The sequence below is a fragment of the Balaenoptera acutorostrata genome, chromosome 6 (genome assembly GCF_949987535.1).
Source record: "Balaenoptera acutorostrata chromosome 6, mBalAcu1.1, whole genome shotgun sequence".
Taxonomy (NCBI): domain Eukaryota; kingdom Metazoa; phylum Chordata; class Mammalia; order Artiodactyla; family Balaenopteridae; genus Balaenoptera; species Balaenoptera acutorostrata.
The window spans coordinates 43,583,715-43,608,237 of record NC_080069.1 but is presented as its reverse complement, the minus strand read 5'-3'; the positions used below and the strand labels follow the sequence as shown (position 1 = coordinate 43,608,237).

The following is a 24,523-nucleotide window of genomic DNA, read 5'->3' as shown; positions in this document are numbered from 1 at the left end:
ATTTTATAACTTTTCCAATCTATGTTTGGGATCACCACGATATGTGAAAAGGCAAATCAGCTCTTCTGTAACATTGAACAAAATTTTCTGAGAACCTGCCATATACTAAATATACTTTCTATGCACAGGTATATACAATGCCATTGTACTTTCACAAATGCTCATTGTTCACATGTAACACTAATAACTCAGAAAGGTTCTACTGCCAAAACTCCTTCACTCTAGCCACCAATACAGGTATTTTGATTTTGAATCACAAGTTCAAAATCCAATTATTTACAACTAAGCAATAAGCATAGTTTAAAATAAGAATCTCTAGTGAAATTATCTTTTTAAGCACAGTAAGAATAGATTACAAAAATGACAGTATCCTTTGCCAGAAACATACCTGTTTAACTTTAGCTTCAAACTCTGAATCATTTTTATCAAAGATCACTTGAGCGAGACGCATCTGTTCAGCTGTTGCCTGGAAAAGCACATACGACTGTTCAAGATTGGAGCAGCAAAAATACAAGTTAGATGCCAAAATCTGGTATAAACAGATAGAAACTCTCAATCACTGTGGTAACAGAAATACTGATTAACTAAAAAAAAGGACTCTGAATTTAGACCTCTTAAATGTACACAATGTATTCCCATAAGGTAAATAAGCATCAAATTAAATAGCGTAAACTTCCCATTCCTTTGACCAAAGGACCTAAAGTCCTATTCATCTTCATTAGCCTTGTGACTCATTTGAATTTTCTTTCTTGAATTTTCTTTCCCCTGGGCAGATGAAGTTACAGCATAACAGAAAGTGGAAGAACAGGAAGCAATGGAAACAACCGCCAGGATACAGGCTTAGACACAACCTTGCTGTCAAAAAGCAAAAAAGCTCTGCTATCAACTCAAAAAAGGTCAGTTCGGAAGGGAAAAGGCTGTATTTATCTAAATAAAAATTATTTTTAAAGTTACATTTTCATTTTTAACCACAATTTTAAAATAGTTTTAATTTAACAGAATTTTAAAGGAAGCAACTTTCAAACGCTTATATTAGTCAACTATGTAGAAAACTTTTCCAGGTGCTTTTTTCACTCAAAATCCTTCTTAAAAAAAAATCAAATTACCGAATTTCTGAGGTTTCCTTTTGTAGTATTTCTGGCAATTAAAAATTAGAAAGGTTTTTTTTTATTAATTAATTAATTTATTTATTTATGGCTGCGTTGGGTCTTTGCTGCTGTGCGCGGGCTTTTCTCTAGTTGCGGCGAGCGGGGACTACTCTTCGTTGCGGTGTGCGGGCTTCTCATTGCAGTGGCTTCTCTTGTTGCGGAGCACGGGCTCTAGGCGTGCGGGCTTCAGTAGTTGTGGCTCGCGGGCTCTAGAGCACAGGCTCAGTAGTTGTGGCGCACAGGCTTAGTTGCTCCGTGGCATGTGGGATCTTCCCGGACCAGGGCTCGAACCTGTGTCCCCTGCATTGGCATGCAGATTCTTAACTACTGCACCACCAGGGAAGCCCAGAAAGATATTTTTTAAATAAGGAAACTTTGGGGAATTCCCTGGCGGTCCAGTGGTTAGGACTCCGTGTTTTCACTGCCGAGGGTGTGGGTTCAGTCCCTGGTCAGGGAACTAAGATCCCACAAGCCGTGTGGCACAGCCAAAAAAAAAATAAAAAGAAAAAGAAAAAAGAAATTTGAAAAAGGTAACTCTTGTACAGTCAGTTAATAGCAACATACCAACCATTGCTAGCTAAAATCTTTACTAACTCCCAACATAAATATTTTTAAAGTTAAATCATTTAAATTACTGAATGAGCTTGGGGGGGAGGGGAGACCCACTAAGTGCTAATAATAAACAACTTTTTAAAAATATATTTATTTATGTATGTATGTATGTATGTACGGCTGCATTGGGTCTTCATTGCTGTGTGCGGGCTTTCTCTAGTTGCGCAGAGCAGGGGCTATTCTTCTTTGCAGTGCGCATGCTTCTCATTGCGGTGGCTTCTTTTGTGGCAGAGCACGGGCTCTAGGCGCTTGGACTTCAATAGTTGTGGCACGCAGGCTCAGTAGTTGTGGCTTACAGGCTCTAGAGCGCAGGCTCAGTAGTTGTGGCGCATGGGCTTAGTTGCTCCGCACCATGTGGGATCTTCCCGGACCAGGGCTCAAACCCGTGTCCCCTGCATTAGCAGGCGGACTCTTAACCACCAAGCCACCAGGGAAGTCCCAATAAACAACTTTTCATCTTTGCTTTTAATATAGATTCATAATAATCTCGATGGGGGTGGAGGGGGAGAGGTTGTTAGTGTTTTTTACAATGTAAAAACGCTTCTCACAAGAGCTTTCCAGTCCATGTTGGTGGTTGATTATACAAGCCCCAGGTATCTTTGGTCTGTTCCCTCCAATCTAATGGCCAATCCTTTCATCCCAACCTATGCCTGCTGTGACCTCAGTTGTAGTGTTACATTACACCCAGAAAGATGTTTGTACAGTGTCTACACACACGGCAAATTTTACCTCAATTCTAACCAGTATATATAAGGGCCTTCTTTACACACACCCTCAAGTGAGAAGTCCCAATGAGGCAGCCAAAAGGACCAAGGTATGAAATAAATGAATGAGGTAAAAAGGAAAACCAAAAGGGAAGGTGAGTTCTGGAAAACGGCACTTCCACATTATACATTTGAGCTTTGGGTAGTGGCAACCTTTTATGAATGAAAGTAAGCCACCGGGATAAAAAAAAGAATATATATAAAAAACTGAATCACTCTGCTGTAATTAACACAACATTGTATAACAACTATACATCAATAAAAATAAAAGTAAGGGCTTCCCTGGTGGCGCAGTGGTTGGGAGTCTGCCTGCTAATGCAGGGGACACGGGTTTGAGCCCTGGTCTGGGAGGATCCCGCATGCCGTGGAGCGGCTGGGCCCGTGGGCCGCAGTTGCTGGGCCTGCGCGTCTGGAGCCTGTGCTCCACAACAGGAGAGGCCGCGATAGTGAGAGGCCCGCACACCGCGATGAGGGGTGGCCCCCGCTTGCCACAACTAGAGAGGGCCCTTGCACAGAAATGAAGACCTAACACAGCCATAAATAAATAAATTAATTAATTTAAAAAAATAAAAATAAAAATAAAAGTAAAAAATAAAAAAATAATTTAAAAATAAAAAAATAATAAATTTAAAAAAAAAGAAAGTAAACCAACGCGGCCCTTGGTGCTAAAACACTACATGATTAATTTTTGCCCGTTCTTCCTGATAGCAATCACTTCTACTCTGAATTTCAAATCTAGAAATTGTACCTCACGCATATTCATTGAGCCTTGCTGCAACCCAAGCAATATGAATGTTCATCGTTTCTTACCATTAAATTTCCTTAAATGACAAAATTTTCACAAAGCCCAAAAGAAAATAACAGTGACCCATAAGGTATCTATCTAATACCAAAAACTATTTATTTGGTACTTACATATTTTTCTCTTATATCAAAAACAAAATACTAATCACACTACTTTGTAGGAACACATAATCAATTGTAAATACCTATATCATAATGTTTATTGGCTGCATAAAAATCTACTGGATAGGTCTTGCATACAAAGATGTGAAACTACTAGGTCAAAGAAGTATATAGAAAAATGTTAAAAGGAGTTAGTTTCATACCATCTGCTCAAAAATGCTCTTCACAAAGGCTGCAAAACTTTATACTCAATTAACAGTGTAAAAGAGCCTGCTTCCTCAAAATCCAGTCTATAAAAATGCAAATTAAACCAATTAAAAATAAAAATGATCTCTATTTGGTTTGATTTTTACTTCTTAGATCATTAGAGTAATCTTTTAAAAATACACTTACTGGGACTTCCCTGGTGGCACAGTGGTTAAGAATCCGCCTGCCAATGCAGGGGACACGGGTTCAAGCCCTGGTCCGGGAAGATCCCACATGCCGCGGAGCAACTAAGCCCGTGTGCCACAACTACTAAGCCTGCACTCTAGAGCCCGCAAGCCACAACTACTGAGCCCGCGTGCCACAGCTACTGAAGCCGGCATGCCTAGAGCCCGTGCTCCGCAACAAGAGAAGCCACCGCGATGAGAAGCCCACGCACCGCAACAAAGAGTAGCCCCCACTCGCCCCAACTAGAGAAAGCCCACACGCAGCAATGAAGACCCAACGCAGCCAAAAAAGTTAAATTAAAAAAATATGTATATATATAATTATACCATCCCCTGGTTCTGAAGAAACTAGTATTCACAGTGTAGAAGTGATCAAAATGTAATATAAAAGAAGTGAAAATCCTGTAGTCCTGAATTTGAACTATCAGCATTACTAACTCATGAGGCATTTTACTTTTAACTCTGTCCACTGGAGAGACCTATAAACAACGACAAACCCAGTAACAATAAACATTAGTTACCAGATTGAGGTCTCTAAGTGCCATTTCCTACTAAAAGATGCCAGGATTCCTTAGAGCAATGTCTGATCTAGGTACACAGCAGGAATTATACAAGATAAGTCTGGAATAACTCATCATACCAGTTTATGAAGAAACCATCAAAGATTACTAGAAAGTCAAAAAGCCCTCAGGAGCCAATTTGAAGAGACCTGGCCAAAAAAAGGATAATTTCAACTTCAAAAAGGGTAATAACTAGAAATAACTGAAACCCTTCAAATGTTTAAATTCATAGGTTCATAAATATTTTTAATACTAATTATTCACCTTTGGGAGATGATAGGTAAACAAGTAATTACTTTAAAAACCTATAAATATACTCTTCAAATGTGCAATGGTCATGAAAAACAAGGAAAGACTGAAAAACTGTTGTAGATCAGAAGAGACTAAGGAGACATGAAAACAAATCCTGGAACAGAAAAGAGAACTTGGGACTTCCCTGGTGGTCCCGTGGTTAAGAATCTGCCTTCCGGGCTTCCCTGGTGGCGCAGTGGTTGAGAATCTGCCTGCCAATGCAGGGGACACGGGTTCGAGCCCTGGTCTGGGAAGATCCCACATGCCGCGGAGCGGCTGGGCCCGTGAGCCACAATTACTCAGCCTGCGCGTCTGGAGCCTGTGCTCCGCAACAAGAGAGGCCGCGACAGTGAGAGGCCCACGCACCGCGATGAAGAGTGGCCCCCGCTTGCCACAACTAGAGAAAGCCCTCACACAGAAACGAAGACCCGACACAGCCAAAAATAAAAAATAAATAAATAAATAAATTTAAAAAAAAAAAAAAAAAAAGTAGCTTTAAAAAAAAAAAAAAAAAAGAATCTGCCTTCCAATGCAGAGGACGCAGGTTCGATCTCTGGTCAGGGAACTAAGATCCCACATGCCGTAGGGCAACTAAGCCCGTACGCTGCAACAAAAAGATCCCACGTGCCACAAGGAAGATCTCGCATGCCACAACTAAGACCTGACTCAGCCAAATAAATAAATAAATATTTAAAACAAGAAAGAAAAGAGATCTTAGTGGAAAAACTAGGGAAACCCAAATAAAGACCGTATTAATTTAATAATATTGTGCCAATGTTATTATCTTACTCTTGACAAATAATTGTATAAGACAGAAGTTAACAAACTATAGCCTAAGATCTGATTTTTGTATGGTGTGCCAGCCAAGAAAGGTTTTAACATTTTTAAAATGTTGTAGGGACTTCCCTGGTGGTCCAGTGGTAAAGAATCTGCCTTCCAATGCAGGGACATGGGTTCGATCCCTGGTTGGGGAACTAAGATCACACATGCCATAGGGCAACTAAGCCCAAGCACCACAACTACTGAGCTCAGGAGCCTCAACTAGAGAGCCTGCGTGCCGCAAACTACAGAGCCCATGCACTCTGGAGCCTACGCACCTCAACTAGAGAAAACCCGCAAGCCACAACTAGACAGAAGCCCGCACACCACACTGAAGAACCCGCGTGCTGCAACAAAAGATCCCTCATGCCCCGTGTGCCACAACTAAGACCGAACACAGCCAAACATAATTTAAAAAAAAAAAATGTTGTAATACAACAAAAACAAAGAAGGAACATGCAACAGAGATTGTGTGTGGCCTGCAGAGCATAAAATACTTGCTATCTGACCCTTTTTGGGAAAAGTTTGCCAACATTTGATATAAAATGTTAGCATTAAGGGAAGATGGGTAAATGTTGTAGAGACCTCTGTATAATTTTCCAACTTTTTGGCAAATCTTCCAAAACACTGATTCCAAAACAGTTTTTTAAAGAAAGACATAATAGAAACTACAGTAGAAATAAACGAAATAAAGAAGAGAAAAATAAACAAAATTGACAAACCTTTTAGCTAGAACAACCAAGAAAAGAGAGAGAAGCCTCAAGTTATTAAAATTAGGAATGAAATAGGGGACACCACTACAAACTTTAGAGGAATAAAAAGGATTATAAGAAAATAACCATGAACAAGTGTATGCCATCAAGCTGGATAACTTAGACAAAAACCAACAATTTTGTCTAAAAAGGCAAATTCCTAAAAAGACACAAACTACTGAAATTGACTCAAGAAGAACTGAAAATCTGTAACAAGTGATTGAATTCGTCATCAAAGAAGTTCCCAGAGGGCTTCCCTGGTGGCGCAGTGGTTGAGAGTCTGCCTGCCAATGCAGGGGACACGGGTTCGAGCCCTGGTCTGGGAGGATCCCACATGCCGCGGAGCAACTAGGCCCGTGAGCCACAACTGCTGAGCCTGCGCGTCTGGAGCCTGTGCGCCGCAATAAGAGAGGCCGCGATAGTGAGAGGCCCACACACAATGAAGAGTGGCCCCCACTTGCTGCAACTGGAGAAGGCCCTCGCGCAGAAACAAAGACCCAGCACAGCCATAAATAAATAAATAAATAATAATAATAAAAAAAAGAAGTTCTCAGAAAGAAAAACCCAGGACCAGATGGCTTCACTGGTAAATTCTATCAAACAATGAAAGAACATCCATCACCAATTTTTCACAAACTTTTCCAAAAAAATAGAGAAGGGAACATTTTCTAACTCATTCTATGTGGTCAGTATTACCCTGATACCAAAAGCAAAGACATCACAAGAAAAGACAACTATAGAAAAATATCCCCCCACAAAATCCTAGCAAACCTTACCATATCAGCAACTTACCAATATGTACCATGACCAAGTTAAGTTTATCCTAAGAACGCAAGGTTGTTTAACATCTTAATGTAATACACCATATTAATAGAATAACAGACAAAACCCACATGATTATTTCAGTAGACACAGAAAAAGAATTTGATAAGATCCAATACCCTTTTAGGATAAACAAACAAAAAAACCCCCAACAAATTAGAAATAGAAGGGAATTTCCTCAACCTAATAAAGTCAACTTAAAAAACCTACAATTTAACATTCTACTTAATGGTGAAAGACAACTGAAAGCTTTCCTCCTAAGATCAAGAACAAAATAAGGATGTCTGTTCCAGCCATTTGTACTGAAGAGTCTAATCAATGCAATTAGACAGGGAAAGTCCTTAGGCAATTAAGCAAGGAAAGTAGAATATATGCATGAACTAAATTCTTACAGATCTAAAATATTAGTACACACAGACACACACTCTGTCTCTCAGAAGAATGCTGAAACTTGAGAAAAACATATTAAAAGTATTATACAGGATAGGGCCAACAGCAATTCGGTAAATAACCATCATGAAACTATTCATCCATGAAGCATTATCTTTCTATAAAATCAAAAAGTTCCTATTATAAAAATTATTAAATCATAAAGTAGAGCTTCTGTTTTATCGCTAGAAAGATCTTAAGAGGTAGTAATACAGTTCAACTCCATACTGTGCCCCTAAGTAATTTACTCACGCTTTATGCTGGGTGTTACTGGCACAAACCTTCTAACTACCAGAGGTGTGTAGTATCCAGTATATCAATCATGCTGCCTCGCAACAAGGGAAGAGGCTATCTGAACAGTCTAAGAATGCAGTCATGACAGCCTAGGCTAGTGTGGCCACAAGAAGGAAGGGATGTAAAAGGAGATGTTTCTTCTGTCACTTTACATTTGAAGACTGAGAAAAGTGACTACAACATGTACAAGAACTGGGAGAACCCAGTCTGCATTAATCATAGGAAACCTTCAAGAATCAAATGAAAAGAGGCACAGAGAAAGATGGAAATGAGAGTTCAGGGCAAGGTGGAAAGCAGTCAACGGTACATTAAGAAAATCACCAGAACTCTAAAGCAGGTGTCTGTACCAAGAAAATAAAATAAGGGACTTCACCAGTGGTCCAGTGGGTAAGACTGCGCTCCCCATGTAGGGGGCCTGAGTTCGATCCCTGGTCGGGGAACTAGATCCCACATGCTGCAACTAAGAGTTCGCATGCCGCAACTAAAGAGCCAGCATGCCATAACTAAAGATCACACATGCTACAACTCAGACCCAGCACAGTCAAAATTTATAAACAAATAATTAATAAATAAATGAATATAAAATAAAAATTGGGCTTCCCTGGTGGCGCAGTGGTTGAGAATCTGCCTGCTAATGCAGGGGACACGGGTTCGAGCCCTGGTCTGGGAAGATCCCACATGCCACGGAGCAGCTGGGCCCGTGAGCCACAACTACTGAGCCTGCGCGTCTGGAGCCTGTGCCCCGCAACAGGAGGGGCTGCGATAGTGAAAGGCCCGCGCACCGCGATGAAGAGCGGTCCCCACACCGCGATGAAGAGTGGCCCCCACTTGCCGCAACTAGAGAAAGCCCTCGCACGAACCGAAGACCCAACACAGCCAAAAATAAATAAATAAATAAATAAATAAAGTAGCTATAAAATTAAAAAAAAAAAAATTATGTTTTTGAAAAATAAAATGAGCAGAACTTTCTGGGATGAGGGTGATGTTCTGTATATTGATAGGAGACTGGGTTACGTAAGTATACGCATCCTACAAAAAATGATCTGATAGACTTAAAATGTCTGTATGTAAATTTCACGTAAAAAAAAAAGAGAAACCTAGATAAATATTAAACTCTAGTTAATGATATATAAGCTAAAGTGTTCAAGGGTAAAGTATATTGATGTCTTTACTTTGAAAGGCATCAAAAAAAAATAAGATAGCATGATGGATAGCTAGTCAGATGTGATAAAACAAATAAAGCAAAAAAGGTAATTGTGAGTGTATGGGTGTTTGCTGTACAACTCTTTCAGCTTCTCGTTATATTTGAACATTTTCATAATAAAATGTTAGGTGGGAAAAATTTCAGCAGATCAGAAAAAGAGGTCTAGAAGAAGGTCAAAAAGAAAGGGCAAGGGACTTCCCTGGTGGCGCAGTGCTTAACAATCCGCCTGCCAATGCAGAGGACACAGGTTCAATCCCTGGTCCGGGAAGATCCCACATGCTGCGGAGCAGCTAAGCCCATGCACCACAACTACGGAGCCTGCGCTCTAGAGCCCGTGAGCCACAACTACTGAGCCCATGTGCCACAACTACTGAAGCCCACGCACGTAGAGCCCATGCTCCGCAACAAGAGAAGCCACCGCAATGAGAAGCCCGCGCACCGCAACGAAGAGTAGCCCCCGCTCGCTGCAACTAGAGAAAGACCGCATGCAGCAAGGAAGACCCAACGAAGAAGGAAGGAAGGAAGAGAGGGAGGGAGCGAGGGAGAAGCAAAGGAAAAGAAGGGGAAAACACAGATGTTAAACAGGAGCTAAAATAAAAAATATAAACGATGACAGAGAAAGACAAGTATTATATGATATCACTTATATATGGAATCTAAAAAATAATACCGACTTCCCTGGTGGTCCAGTTGTTAAGACTCCACACTTCCACTGCAGGAGGTGTGGGTTCAATCCCTGATCGGGGAAGTTCCGCATGCCACGCAGTGCAGCAATCAATCAATAAATCAGTCAATCAACCAGTAAAATAAAAAATAATAGCAATGAATCGATATACAAAACAGAAACAGACTCACAGACATAGAAAACAAACTTATAGTTACCAAAGGGGAAAGAAAGCAGAGGAGGGATAAATTAGAGGAGTACGGGATTAACAGATACAAACTACTCTACAGAAAATAGTTAAGCAACAAGGATTTACTGCATAGCACAGGGAACTGTATTTGATATAATAACCTATAATGGACAATAATCTGAAAAAAAAAAAAATATATATATATAAAACTGAATCACTCTGCTGTACACCTGAAACTAACAATGTGTAAATCAACTATACTTCAATTAAAAATACACACACACACACACACACACACACATATATATATAATAAATGGGAAAAAATCCAAGAAATTGAACTGCAAACCAGTTGTAGAAACTCAGTCACTCACTGTATGATGTTTATTAGCAGAATGTGCCTGGTTCAAGACATTTCACACAGAAAATATGGCATATAGAAATTTCACAGAGTATAAGATACACCAAAGGGGCTTCCCTGGTGGCGCAGTGGTTGAGAATCTGCCTGCCAATGCAGGGGACACGGGTTCGAGCCCTGGTCTGGGAATATCCCACATGCCACGGAGCAACTGGGCCCGTGAGCCACAATTACTGAGCCTGCGCGTCTGGAGCCTGTGCTCCGCAACAAGAGAGGCCGCGATGGTGAGAGGCCCGCGCACCGCGATGAAGAGTGGTCCCCACTTGCCGCAACTAGAGAAAGCCCTCGCACAGAAACGAAGACTCAACACAGTCATAAATAAATAAATAAATAAATAAATAAATAAATAAGAAAGTGAATTTCTTTAAAAAAAAAAAAAAAAAAAAAGATACACCAAAGCCAGGGACTCTGGCTGTAATATCTTTCTGAAAAGGGATGTAGGATCAATTAAAAGTAATAGGGCAAAGGGGAAGATAACTACAATAAGAGCTCTAAAGGCAGAAGTATTTAAACTTAAAAACTGCCAGAGAATTGCCTGTGCTTCCTAAATGTATACAAGTTACAGAAACAAAGAAAGCTCCCAATTCTATTAAAATATCTTATAAAATATTAATAAGAAAAACACTCAAGTTGACAGACTTCCAGTAAAGATTATAAGCAGAATAGTTATTACCAACAGCATTTTGCTGTAGACAACAGTCTAGGGCTTCTACATATTTATTTTCATTTTATTTTATTTTTTTAACATCTTTATTGGAGTATAATTGCTTTACAATGGTGTGTTAGTTTCTGCTATATAACAAAGTGAATTGGCTATACATATACATATATCCCCATATCTCCTCCCTCTTGCGTCTCCCTCCCACCCTCCCTACCCGACCCCTCTAAGCGGTCACAAAGCACCGAGCTGATCTCCCTGTGCTAGCTGCTTCTGTTGCGCCCACACAGTTCTGTGAAGTCACTATTCATTACCATGTGTAAGGTAAATACCAATTATTAATTTATTCAGACTTAGCTTTTTCAGCTTAAATACTACGATTCTTTGCATTTGTCTTCAGTGATATCTGTTTTATTCCTGAGATTACAGACCATCTAGACATAACTTCTGAAAGCACGGTTGATGCACCGGACAGTGGTTTAACAAGTACAGTATTGCAATACTAGCATAGCATAGTGATATAAAACGTTTTAAATCAGAACTTTAAATATTTTTTTTCCTTTGCTGACTGACCTAGTCCAGAGAAAATTACTTTAAATATTCGATAACCAAAGCACGAAACAAATTAGAGTATGATAGGCAAGTTGTCAGGCTGAGCTCTAGAATGTGTCAAGAGATCTGTACAGCTTGTGAAATCAGAGGAAAAAGCAGAATCAAGGGGTAAGTTAACAAGGTTATACACCCTCCCCTACAACAAACATTAGTGACATCCACCATACAACTGTCAAGTGGAAAAAAACTCTTGCCAAAAAAAACAGCATTACTAACTCTCTTTCTCTGGATCTCTCTTTCATTCACTTGGCTCATAAGGAGCTAAAGCTACTTTCACAATGAAGAATGTGTTCATAGCTTTTCTAGTGGAGCCAAATGTTTTGTGCTGGAGCTGTCACCCAGTAAATTTGGAAAATATAATGAAGTAGGATTTTTTGTTTTTAATCATCCTTATGCCCACCATCCAAAGATAAGCATTATTAATATAGCCTACTAGTCTTTTTTCTTAAATGTTTTAACAGTTGTGCTATAATATTGGGTCCTTTCAATAACCAGGCCTTTTCCATCAAAATTTCAAATATTATAATCACTTCATAACTTATGTGCAATATACAATAAAAGCTACCATTTCCTGAACACAACTTATGCAATTTCTAACTCCTTCCAACCATCCTGCAAAGTAAATATTGTGAGAATAATAACAGGAAACCTCGCTAAAATGGAATCAGGAGGCCAGAAGGGGAAGCTCTCATGCAGTACCACTAGAGGTCAATTACAGGAAAAACTATCATTGCAGGCCCCAATGGGAAAAGATGTACACTGCATCCCTACAAGAAATCAACTACTCTAGCAACTCAGCTAATGAGAAACCCTTATTACCCTGAACCTCACTTTTCTCTAATGGACTTGCTCCAAACAACCCCTCCCAACTTCCTCTTCCTCTATAAAATAAGGTTCCTCTGTTTCTGGGACCCGCCTATGGTTGTTTTTGTTTTGTTTTTCTTTTCTTTATTTTTTTGGCTGTGTCGGGTCTCACTTCTGGCACGCAGGATCTTTGTTGAGGCATGCGGGATCTTTCACTGCGGCGCATGGGCTCTTCATTGCGGTGAGCGAGCTTCTCTCTAGTTATGGCATGCGGATTTTCTCTTCTCTGGTTGTGGCACGGGCTCCAGAGTACGTGGGCTCTGTAGTTTGCGGCACACGGGCTCAGTAGTTGTGGCGCACGGGCTTAGTTGCCCCGCAGCATGTGGGATCTTAGTTCCCCGACCAGGGATCGAACCCGTATCCCCTGCATAGGAAGGCAGATTTTCTACCACTGGACCACCAGGGAAGTCCCTTGCCTATGGTTTTTGCCATGGCTTGCTTGTTCTGAATTGCAATTCTCTGCTATTCCCAAATAAGCCCATTTTTGCTCATAAAATAACTTTTATTTTTAAGTTCAATATTATCATACTTCATATTACGTTTTTAAAAACCGGAGTTTTTTATCTCCCCACATGATACTAGATAATCAAATGACAAAACTGGTTACGAGTTTACAAGGCAAACCTATGTCCTATACGTCATAATATGATGCATTAAGAACAGATCATAAGGACTTCCCTGGTGGCACAGTGGTTAAGAATCTGCCTGCCAATGCAGGGGACATGGGTTCGAGCCTTGGTCTGGGAAGATCCCACGTGCCGCGGAGCAACTAAGCCCGTGCACCAAAACTACTGAGCCCGCATGCCCTACAGCCCGTGCTCCACAACAAAAGAAGCCACCACAGTGAGAAGCCCGCGCACCACAACGAAGAGTAGCCCCCGCTCACTGCAACTAGAGAAAAGCTCGCGCACAGCAACGAAGACCAACGCAGCCAAAATTAAATTAATTTATTTTAAAAAAAGATCATCATTTCTGTGGTATTTCTACCAAAAATGCATAACCCCCCCTCTCATCATGAGGAAATAGCACACAAACTGAAATTGGGAGACATTCTACAAAATAAATGGCCTATATTCTTCAAATACATCAATGTCATGAAACAGAGACCACATTAAAAGAGACTAAAAAAGGGACTTACCTGGTGGCGCAGTGCCTAAGAATCCACCTGCCAATGCAGGGGACACAGCTTCGAGCCCTGGTCCAAGAAGATCCCACATGCAGCGGAGCAACTAAGCCCATGAGCCACAACTACTGAGCCTGCGATCTAGAGCCCGTGAGCCACAACTACTGAGCCCACGTGCCACAACTACTGAAGCCCGTGCGCCTAGAGCCTGTGCTCCACAACAAGAGAAGCCACCGCAATGAGAAGCCCGCACACCGTAACAAAGCATAGCCCCCACTTGCTGCAACTAAAGAAAGCCCACGAAGTGTAGCCCCTGCTCCCTGCAACTAGAGTAAGCTCACGCACAGCAACGAAGACCCAACACAGCCAAATAAATAAAATATATATAAATAAATTTATTTTTAAAAAAGAGACTAAAAAGAATTGATACCTGAATACAATGTATGATCAAGGACTTAATTAGCTAAAAAGGACACTATTGGGACAATCGGGAAAACATGAATACAATGTACAGGTTACACTAGATGAGCTGATTTCCTGATTTTTGATAACTGTACTGTGATTACGTAAAATAAGATCCTCGTTTTTTAAAATATACACACTAAAGTATTTAGGGGTAAAGATGCACCATATCTGCAACTTATTCTCCAAAGGTTCAGGGGAAAAGCTGTGTGTAGTTCCTCCTTTGTAGAAGGAGAGAGAAAAGGATAAATTAGTAAACATGGTAAAAATGTAAAATCTGGGGGGATCTGGAAGAAGGATATTCGGAAATTATGTATACTACTCTTGAAACTTTTCTCTAACTCTCCAAGTATTTTTTTTTTTTAAACTGAGGTTCAAAGAGACTTAAGTAATACATCTAATTGGTAAAGTGGTAAACTTAGGTCCCAAACCCAGGTTTACTCAGATTCAAAAGAGCTCATCAGTTTTTCTCTTACATCCTGCTACCTCCATAGGGTATCTCAGTACACCTCCACCATTACACATTTAGAATTGGGCAATAAGCATCTTGTGGAATGAAGCACACACACCCCACCCCCAATTTCAGGTTGCTTCCTTGGGAAGTACTTCCCGGAATGGGGTTAATGGATAAATGAACATGGACAATTTTACTAATACTCCTTTGAGAAATTCTCACAAAACTTTTTTTTTTTTACAAGGAAAATAAGAAATCTAAGGGTCTAGGAATCCTTCTCAAAGCTCAGTGGGCAGCTTTTTTCTTCTAATTATATAAAATGAGCCATCCCCAAAGGGCCAATGGAAAAACTATTAGGGACAACACTTGGCAGGAAGGGAGTCCTCCTTCCTCCATTCCGGAGACTTTGATTCTCTGGAAATCATTCTAAGGATTTTATTTGGGTGGAAGATAGAGACAGTTTACATTCTCAACAATTCACTTTTAATATTTAATCTTTACTGATTTGATAAATAACAAAATAAAATGTTTTAATTTATATTTGATTGTAGCAGGATTGTACCTATGATTACTCATAACTTGTATTTAGGCTATTCATGAAACAAACATTTTTCTTAAGCATTCATCTATACAGGGAAGGCCTACTACATACAAAAAGTCCAAATTTTTCCCACAATAGCCAGTCTTTCTTGGTCAGTTGTGAATAAATACCTATCAGGGTAAGTGTATTTAGGAGCAAACACTAAATAAAAGATGTGTGTTTGTTGATAGCAGCAAAATACAAGGCTAACCTTATACTGGAAGATATGATGCAACCACTGAGTTGAGTCCATCTCCTATGTCCCTTAACATCAACAGGGAACTTGTTAAAAAAAGTATCTGTAATTAGCTATCAAAGTACAGTCAAATCATCAATCTGAAATTATGATGGACTGCATAAGGTTTATTTACTTACTTCCATACTGTCTCTGAAAAAATGTTTGCCAATCTAGTCAACAACATGTATAAAATGCTCAATTTTGTACCATGTACTGTGCTTAGCTAGCATTTTACTTGGATTATCTCACTTCATTTAAAATAATAACACAAACAAATTGAAAAGGAGGGACTATTTAACACTGAATATTTTATACAAATGGATCTTGTTCATTAAAAGCCTTTCTAAGGGACTTCCCTGGTGGCGCAGTGGTTAAGAACCCGCCTGCCAATGCAGGGGACACGGGTTCAAGCCCTGGTCCGGGAAGATCCCACATGCTGCAGAGCAACTAAGCCCGTGCACCACAACTACTGAAGCCCGTGTGCCTAGAGCCTGTGCTCCGCAACAAGAGAAGCCCCCACAATGAGAAGCCCGCGCACCAAAGAAGAGTAGCCCCCGCTCGCCACAACTAGAGAAAGCCTGCGCGCAGCAACAAAGACCCAACACAGCCAAAAATTAATTAATTAATTAAAAAAAAAAAAAAAAAAGAAGCCTTTCTAAGATTAAAGCACTCTTCCTAGGTAACGATGCATGAAAGAAAAGGAAGGTTTTGTTTGTTTGTTTGTTTTTTTGGCCGAACCATGCAACATGTGGGATCTTAGTTCCCAGAACAGGTATCGAACCCGCACCCCCTGCAGTGGAAGTGCAGAGTCTTAACCACTGGACCACCAAGGAAGTCCCAGAAAAGGCAGCTTTTTAAAATTGTATAATTCAGGGACTTCCCAGGTGGCGCAGTGGTTAAGAATGAGCCTGCCGGGCTTCCCTGGTGGCGCAGTGGTTGAGAATCTGCCTGCTAATGCAGGGGACACGGGTTCGAGCCCTGGTCTGGGAAGATCCCACATGCCACGGAGCAGCTGGGCCCGTGAGCCACAATTGCTGAGCCTGCGCGTCTGGAGCCTGTGCCCCGCAACGGGAGGGGCCGCGATGGAGAAAGGCCCGCGCACCGCGATGAAGAGCGGTCCCCGCACCGCGATGAAGAGTGGCCCCCGCTTGCCGCAACTGGAGAAAGCCCTCGCACGAACCGAAGACCCAATACAGACAAAAATAAATAAATTAATTAATTAAAAAGAAAATCCTTAAAAAAAAAAAAAAAAAAAGAATGAGCCTGCCAATGCAAGGGACACAGGTTCGAGCCCTGGTCAGGAAAGATCCCACATGCCGTGGAGCAACTAAGCCCGTGTGCCACAACTACTAAGCCTGCGCTCTAGAGCCTGCTAGCCACAATTACTGAGCCCGCAAGCTGCAACTACTAAAGCTCGCGTGCCTAGAGCCCTTGCTCTGCAACAGGAGAAGCCACTGCAATGAGAAGCCCAAGCACCGCAACAAAGAGTAGCCCCCGCTCGCCACAACTAGAGAAAGCCCGTGCGCAGCAACGAAGACCAAACGCAGCCAAAAATAAATAAATAAAATTGTTTTAAACTTGTATAATTCAGATATTTCTCCACTTTAGAGTATTACTTCTCCATATACTTGGGATTTTCACATTACATTCCAGGGACACACATAGATTAATAATAAAGAAAAGAAGGGACTTCCCTGGTGGTCCAGTGGTTAAGACTCCATGCTCCCAATGCAGGGGGGCCTGGGTTCGACCTCTGGTCGGGAACTAGATCCCGCATGCCGCAACTAAGAGCCAGCTAGCCACAACTAAGACCAGGCGCAGCCAAATAAATAATTTTTTTTTAATAATAATAATAAAGAAAAGGAGATGGCCTAGGTGCTAACAGGTAGGAGGAAAAAGTTCAGGATTAAATAGTTAAGAAACAACGTCCCACGTTACCTGAATCAGTATCTACTCTTTCCTATTATATACTACCTATTTTTTAAAAACAAGTTTCAAAATCCCGGGTTTCCTAAAAAAGAAAACATTAAAGCACATGTGCCCCCTTAATTTCTGTAATTTTAAACAAAGCGAACAAGAGTTCCACAAAAACTTACCTGTACCACTTGTTTCTGTAGTTGTGTTGCCTGTGTCACTGAAATCTGTGGCTTTTCCCGAGCACCTCTGGACCGGTCACTGCTCACCGAAGTCATCATATACAGTATATACAAAATAATGTATGCACAAAATAGAAAATCTGAAAGAAAGGAGACACAGTAAACAAAACTTCCAGATTATAGAAAACGACAAGGATAAAATTCAGGGATAAGGAAGAAATGTGAGATAAAACATAAAGGTTCTCTAGAATGCAAATTCTAAAGAAACAAACCATTAGGATTTTAGATTTTCCTGGTAGCTCTTAAGCCAATTTTACTAAAGCAGTCTAAACGTCTATGGTTTATGATTATAGCAATTTTAAATAAAAATATCAAATATCACCAATTTTAACCAGCAATTATTTTACCACTATATAATCAGCCCTCTGCATCCACAGATTCAACCAACCACGCAAAATATTAGAAAAAATTTTTTTCAGAAAGTTTCAAAAACCAAAACTTTGAGTCTGTCACACTATCGCAACTATTTACATAGCATTTGCCTTATATTAGGTATTGTAAGTAATCTAGAGATGATTTCCCTTTTTTAAAATTAATTAATTTATTTATTTTTGGCTGCATTGGGTCTTCGTTGCTTTCCCTAGTTGTGGTGCACGGGCTTCTCATTGCGGTGGCTTCTCTTGTTGTGGAGCACGGGCTCTAGATGCGCAGGCTTCAGTACTTGTGGCACGCAGGCTCAGTAGTTGTGGCTCGTGGGCTCTAGAGTGCAGGCTCAGTAGTTGCGGCGCACAGGCTTAGCTGCTCCGCAGCATGTGGGATCTTCCCGGATGAGGGACCGAACCTGTGTCCCCTGCATTGGCAGGAGGATTCTTAACTACTGCCACCAGGGAAGTCCTAGAGATGATTTAAAGCATACAGGAGGATGTGTATAGGTTATATTCAAGAAATATCATGCCATTTCTTTTTTTTTTTTTTAAGGCCACGCCATGTGGCATGCGGAATCTTAGTTCCCCAACCAGGGATAGAACCTGTGCCCCATGCAATGGAAGCACAGAGTCTTAACCACTGGACCACCAGGGATGTCCCTATTATGCCATTTCTATAAGGGACATGAGCATCCACAAATTTTGGTAACCGAGGGAGGTCCTAGTACCAATCCTGTGCAGATACTAAGGGACAAGTGTATGCAGTTACTACTACATCAGCGGTCCCCAACCTTTTTGGCACCAGGGACCGTTTTCCTGGAAGACAGTTTTTCCACGGACGGTGGATGGTGGGTGGGGTTGATGGGATGGTTTCGGGATGATTCAAGCTCATTACATTTACTGTGCACTTTATTTTTACTATTATTACACTGTAATATATAATGAAATAACTACACAACTCACCATAATGCAGAATCAGTGGGAGTCCTGAGCTTGTTTTCACTTGCCACTCACTGATAGGGTTTTGACATGAGTCTGCAAGCAACTGATTTATTATGGTCTCTGTGCAGTCAAAGCTCTCTGCTAATGATAATCTGTATTTGTAGCTGCTCCCCAGAGCTACATCACCGCCTCAGCTCCACCTCAGATCATCAGGCATTAGATTCTCATAAGGAGCACGCAACCTAGATCCCTTGCATGCACGGTGCACAGTAGGGTTTGCGCTCCTATGAGAATCTAATGCCGCCACTGATCTGATAGAAGGAGGAGCTCAGGTGGTAATGAAGATGATGGGGAGCAGCTGTAAATACAGATGAAGCTTCGCTCACTCGCTGCTCACCTCCTGCTGTGCAGCCCAGTTCCTAACAGGCCACGGACCAGTACCAGTCCGTGGCCTGGGGGTTGGGGAACCCCATACTACATGTAGTTTTATCTGCCTCTTCCCATTTGCAGTTAGTATTTGAACCCAAAGGTGACGTTATGTCCAGCCTGGATTTTACCGGCAATAATGTAATTGAAAATGTGATGTCTAGGGGACTTCCCTGGTGGTCCAGTGGTTAAGAATCCACCTTCCAATGCAGGGGACGCGGGTTCGATCTCTGGTCAGGGAACTAAGATCCCACAGGCTGCGGGGCAACTAAGCCTGCACGCCGCTAAGAAAGATCCCATGTGCCTCAACTAAGACCCAATGCAGCCAAAAATAAATAAATAAATAAAAATTTTTTTTCTTAAAGAATGTGATGTCTAGGAGCAAGCTATACCTTCAGGCAAAAACCACTTATAAACAATAAACCTTCCAAACAGACAAAAATGACTGTAATTTTCCTTTATTTACTCAACACTTACTGAAGAGCTACTAAGTGCCAAGCATATAACTAAATATAATATGCCATCAAAACACGATTATAACAACAAAATACACTTCACACTCAGTAGGATAGCTATTATGATAAAAAATTAAAAATAGAAAATACGTTGTGGAGAAGATGCAGAGAAATTGGAATCCTTGAATACCACTGGTAGGAATGTAAAATGGTGCAGCCACTATGGAAAACCAGTATGGCAGGTCCTCAAGAAAAAAAAATCAAAAGTGGAATTACCGTCGATTCAGTAATTCCACTTCTGGGTATACACCAAAAAAAAGTAAAAGCAGGGTCTCAAAGAGATAGTTGTACACCCATGTTCATAGCAGTATTAATCACAGTAGCTAAAAAGTAGAAGCAACCCAAGTTTCTAACTACAGATGAAAGGATAAGCATATATGGTGTATACACATACAATGGAATGTTATTTAGCCTTAAAAAGGGAGGAATTTCTGACGCATGCAACAAACATGGATGAACCTTGAGGACATTATACTAAGTAAAATAAGCCAGGCACAAAAGGACAAATACCCTATGACTCTACTTATATGAGTTACTTGGAATAGTCAATTTCACAGGCAAAGTTGAGTAGTGGTTACCAGAGGCTGGGAGCATGTGGAAATGGGGAGTTACTGTTTACTGGGTATGGAGTTTCCATTGAGGAAGAAACATAAAAACTTCTGAAGATGGATGGTCACAAAACCATGTGAATGTACTTAATGCCACAAAAAAGTACACTTTAAAAATGGTTAGGGACTTCCCTGGTGGCGCGGTGGTTAGGAATCCGCCTGCCAATGCAGGGGACAAGGGTTCAAGCCCTGGTCCGGGAAGATCCCACATGCCGCGGAGCAACTAAGCCCGTGTGCCACAACTACTGAGCCTGCGCTCTAGAGCCCACGAGCTACAACTACTGAGACCACGCACCCTAGAGCCCATGCTCCGCAACAAGAGAAGCCACTGCAATGAGAAGCCCACCCACCAAAATGAAGAGTAGCCCCCGCTCACTGCAACTAGAGGAAGCCCGCGTGCAGCAACAAAGACCCAATGCAGCCAAAAATAAAAATAAAAATGGTTAAAGTGATAATTTTTGTTATGTATATTTTACCCCAATTTAAAAAACAGTGCAGCAATGCCTTAAGAGTTTAATTTCCAACCTAGAATTCTATACTCAGCAAAAATTCCAATCAACGTGAACACAGAAACAAGTTGAGTTCACACATACAATACCTCATAAACTCAGGAAGCTCCTGGAATAAACAAAACCTCTAAAACAGCAAACCAAGAAGAGGCCGTTTGCAACTGACACCACAAATTACCTACCAAAATCCATTTACAACATATTTTTCCCTTGCAGTCCTCTTGGAAAGAGGGTGAAAAGCTAAATACTTTCTCAGCCTCCCTTGTAGCTTGGGATAGCCATAGGCCACTTTTCTCGAAAATAATCTGAATAGTCACAGCGCCTTCATTCACAGTCTCCCAAAACTGGAAATACATCAACTGTCCTTTGAAGAGTGAGTAAATATAGCATAACCATACAGTTGAATATTACTCATGAATGAAAAGGAATCAACTATTGAACAACACGAATGAATCTCAAATGCATTATGCTAAATGAAAGAAGCCAGACTTAAAAGGCTGCATACTATATGATGCATTTTTATGGCATTCTGGAAAAGACAAAACTAAAGAAAGCAGATCAGAGATTGCCAAGAACTGGGGGATGACAAGGGGGTCTAACACAGGAGACAGGAGGCTCCACCAAATGACAGTCAAAAAATATCAAGACGACATCTTGACTGCTGACAGCTGACAGGAGGCCTATAGAGCAACCAAATCTAATCAGAGCAGGAAAATAGAGGGATACCAAATAGATGCCTCCAGGAAAATGTTCTTGACCATCTAAAGAAGTTAATTTGCACTTATGAAAAAGTATAGGGACTTCCCTGGTGGCGCAGTGGTTAAGAATCCGCCTGCCAATGCAGGGGACACGGGTTCGAGCCCTAGTCCGGGAAGATCCCACATGCTGCGGGGCAACTAAGCCCATGCGCGACAACTACTGAGCCTGTGCTCTAGAGCCTGTGAACCACAACTACTGAAGCCCATGCGCCTAGGGCCCATGCTCCGCAACGAAGAGGAGCCCCCGCTTGCCGCAACTAGAAAAAGCCCACGCTCAGCAATGAAGACACAACGCAAACAAAAATTAAATAAATAAATTTATTTATTAAAAAAAGAAGAAAAAGTATAGAGTTTAATCAGTGGTGGGTACATAGAAACCTAAGCAACTGTGGGAAAAAAAAACAAAACAATTATTGTTCCCCATAAAAGGCAACACGGCTCAACTGTAATGTTTATATGATTACAGCAACTTTTTATTTAAATTTACTATGTGCTGAGCACCAAGCTAAATGTTTTACATAAATTTCTCCCTGTAATCCTCAACAGTCTATAGAATTTGGCATAATCCCGATTTTAAGGATTGGAAATAAAACTTGAAAAGGTTCTACACAGACCAATGAGATGCAATATAGTTAAGTCCCAATCACTTATTTCCTAGGGTACAGAGCCTACAAACCAAACCAGGTACTAAATTACAAAATAACTGTTGCCTTCATAATCCTAAACTAGCAAAACAGTAGCAAGAGGCCAGGATGGAGGAGACAAAACTCTTAATTATGAAAACAAGCCACACAACATCCAGCTGTAGACACTGCAGTCTCCAAAACACAAGACCTATGGCTACAGACACCATAATTTGTAGCCGATCTTTAGCACGCCTTACCATCTCCCTAACTTTTCCTGACAGTCATATACACTCAGAAAAATAGCAATGTTGAACAACATGAACATTTAAAATAACATCAAAGTAAACCCTTTTATATTTTCAAGAATTTTAAATCACTGCTTGAAATGAAGGTCCATTGGAACTCCACAACTAGGAGGTCACTGGTGATCACTGCCAATAGAGCTTTGAAACAGTGGTGTGGAAAAAGCCAAGGTGAGTGAGGGAGAGTGGCAGTAAACTAACCATACTTGCAAGAGGTGGTAGCTAGAAAGAGATACAGAGCATGAAAGCAGAATTTTGTCAGGATGCGGTACATTGAGCAATTCTAATACACTGTAAGCCCCATGAGGACAGTGATTATATCTGTCCTGTCGCTTTTGCTCTTCCAGGGCCTAACACAAGGTGTGCGCTTAATTAGTTAATATATATTTACTGAACAAAAGAGGCCTATTTATAAGCTGAAGAGGAGATAATTGAGAGGCATTAAATTGAGACAGCAATAAAGAAAAATGATTCACTTGGACAGGAAGAAAGTGCCCTCTCCTCAGGCCAACAGAATGAAGGGCAGGTATGGCAGCAGCTAAATTTTTAGGAGATTAGGAGACACAGACAATGGAGTCGGTTGTATTTGTCTTTACTTTTTTAGTAAAAGAGACAAAACACCTGCAGAGAATGCATACTAGACGAGTGGGGGGTGGAGGAATGTAAGAAAATGGCAAAGGTTTTAACTGCTACTAAGCTGAATATGAGAGGAAGCTAAAAGAAGTAAAAAGAACAGAAAAGTGATACGGAGGATCCCAACTGAAAGCAGAAATCTTGAACTTCTAGTGGCACTAATCCACATATTACCATGAAATCAACTAGACTGTCAAAAATTCAGGATCACAACTTAAATGAATAATCAAGGTAGAAGCGGGTTAAGATGAACAGATCCTTTGCTGAAATATCCCCCAAAATAAAAAGAACTTGAATTTCAAACTAGAAAGAGTCCACTTACTCAAGTCACGGATGATGTCGCCAGGTGAAGAGCTGCTCATATCTATCTCTAACACTGGGGCCTTTCTCATAAGCTTTAAGCCTCAATACATATTTGCAAACATCCCATCCTAAAGAATGTTCTCTCTCCAGTTTATTACAACCCTGGATGCCAGATTTGCAACCTCATTAAAGGTAAAAATAACACTTTAATGTTTGTCATTAAACATGTGTTTCATTCTAATATAATATGGTGACTCAATCTTTTGGGCCATTAAGTACTTAGACAATTTGAAGAAAACTATGGACCCTCCCCTCAGAAAAAGGCATATCCACAGAAATTTCTGCCTGAAATTTCAGGAGGATTATATCTCATCTCTTCCCCCGCCTTCCCCCAAAACCCATCCATGAACAACCCACTCCACCTCCTCAGTGCCCATGGATGCATGCCCAGGCCAAAAACCCTGCTCTAAGAATTTAGTAGAGCTCTAAACTGTACTTAAAGCTTAAGGGTATCCCTGGATCAAGCAAAATTTAAAACTATAACTGCTAATTTGGTCATTAAACAACATCATATAATTCACACTTTTTTAATGGGCTCTGTTGACCCTTAAAAACAAAAGGCACCTGCTTTGTTCCCAAAGGAACAATTAGGGGAAAACTCTGACCCTCAATAAACTTACACTTAGTATTTAATCAACATACTACCTATGTCCTTTCTGAAGAAACTGATGTTATCAAGATCTGCTGAGATGGTACAAACCCAATCAACTAATTGTAATGTTAAAAGAGTCTGCTGTTTTAGGTGAATATAATTAGCAGGAAAAGGTATACATCCTCCCCTCTGAACCACACTTAAGAGCATGAATTGGAAATAGACTAACCATCTATGCCCTACAAATATCTGCTTGAATCAACTGGCCTAAATGTGGCACATAAAAAATTATGTACTTCAATGGAATATTACTCAGCTATGAAAAAAAATGAAATATTGCCATTTGTAACAACATGGATGCATCTTAGAGATTATCATACTGAGTGAAGTAAGCCAGACAAATATATGATATCACCTATATGCAGAATCTAAAA

The 24,523-nt window shown here is 40.7% G+C and overlaps 1 protein-coding gene across 3 annotated transcripts in view; it reads right to left on the bottom strand.

The window, feature by feature from the left end:
• The window catches only part of UBAP2 (ubiquitin associated protein 2), a 99,312-nt gene that overhangs the window by 70,114 nt on the left and 4,675 nt on the right, over nt 1-24,523 (bottom strand). For all 3 annotated transcript variants that reach the window (XM_007176866.3, XM_007176873.3, XM_007176874.3), the window contains exons 2-3: nt 17,391-17,530; nt 389-466 (exon numbers count right to left, since the gene is read on the bottom strand). In XM_007176866.3, the coding sequence (XP_007176928.2) occupies nt 389-466; nt 17,391-17,530 (218 nt within the window). The remainder of the gene's footprint in view (nt 1-388; nt 467-17,390; nt 17,531-24,523) is intronic.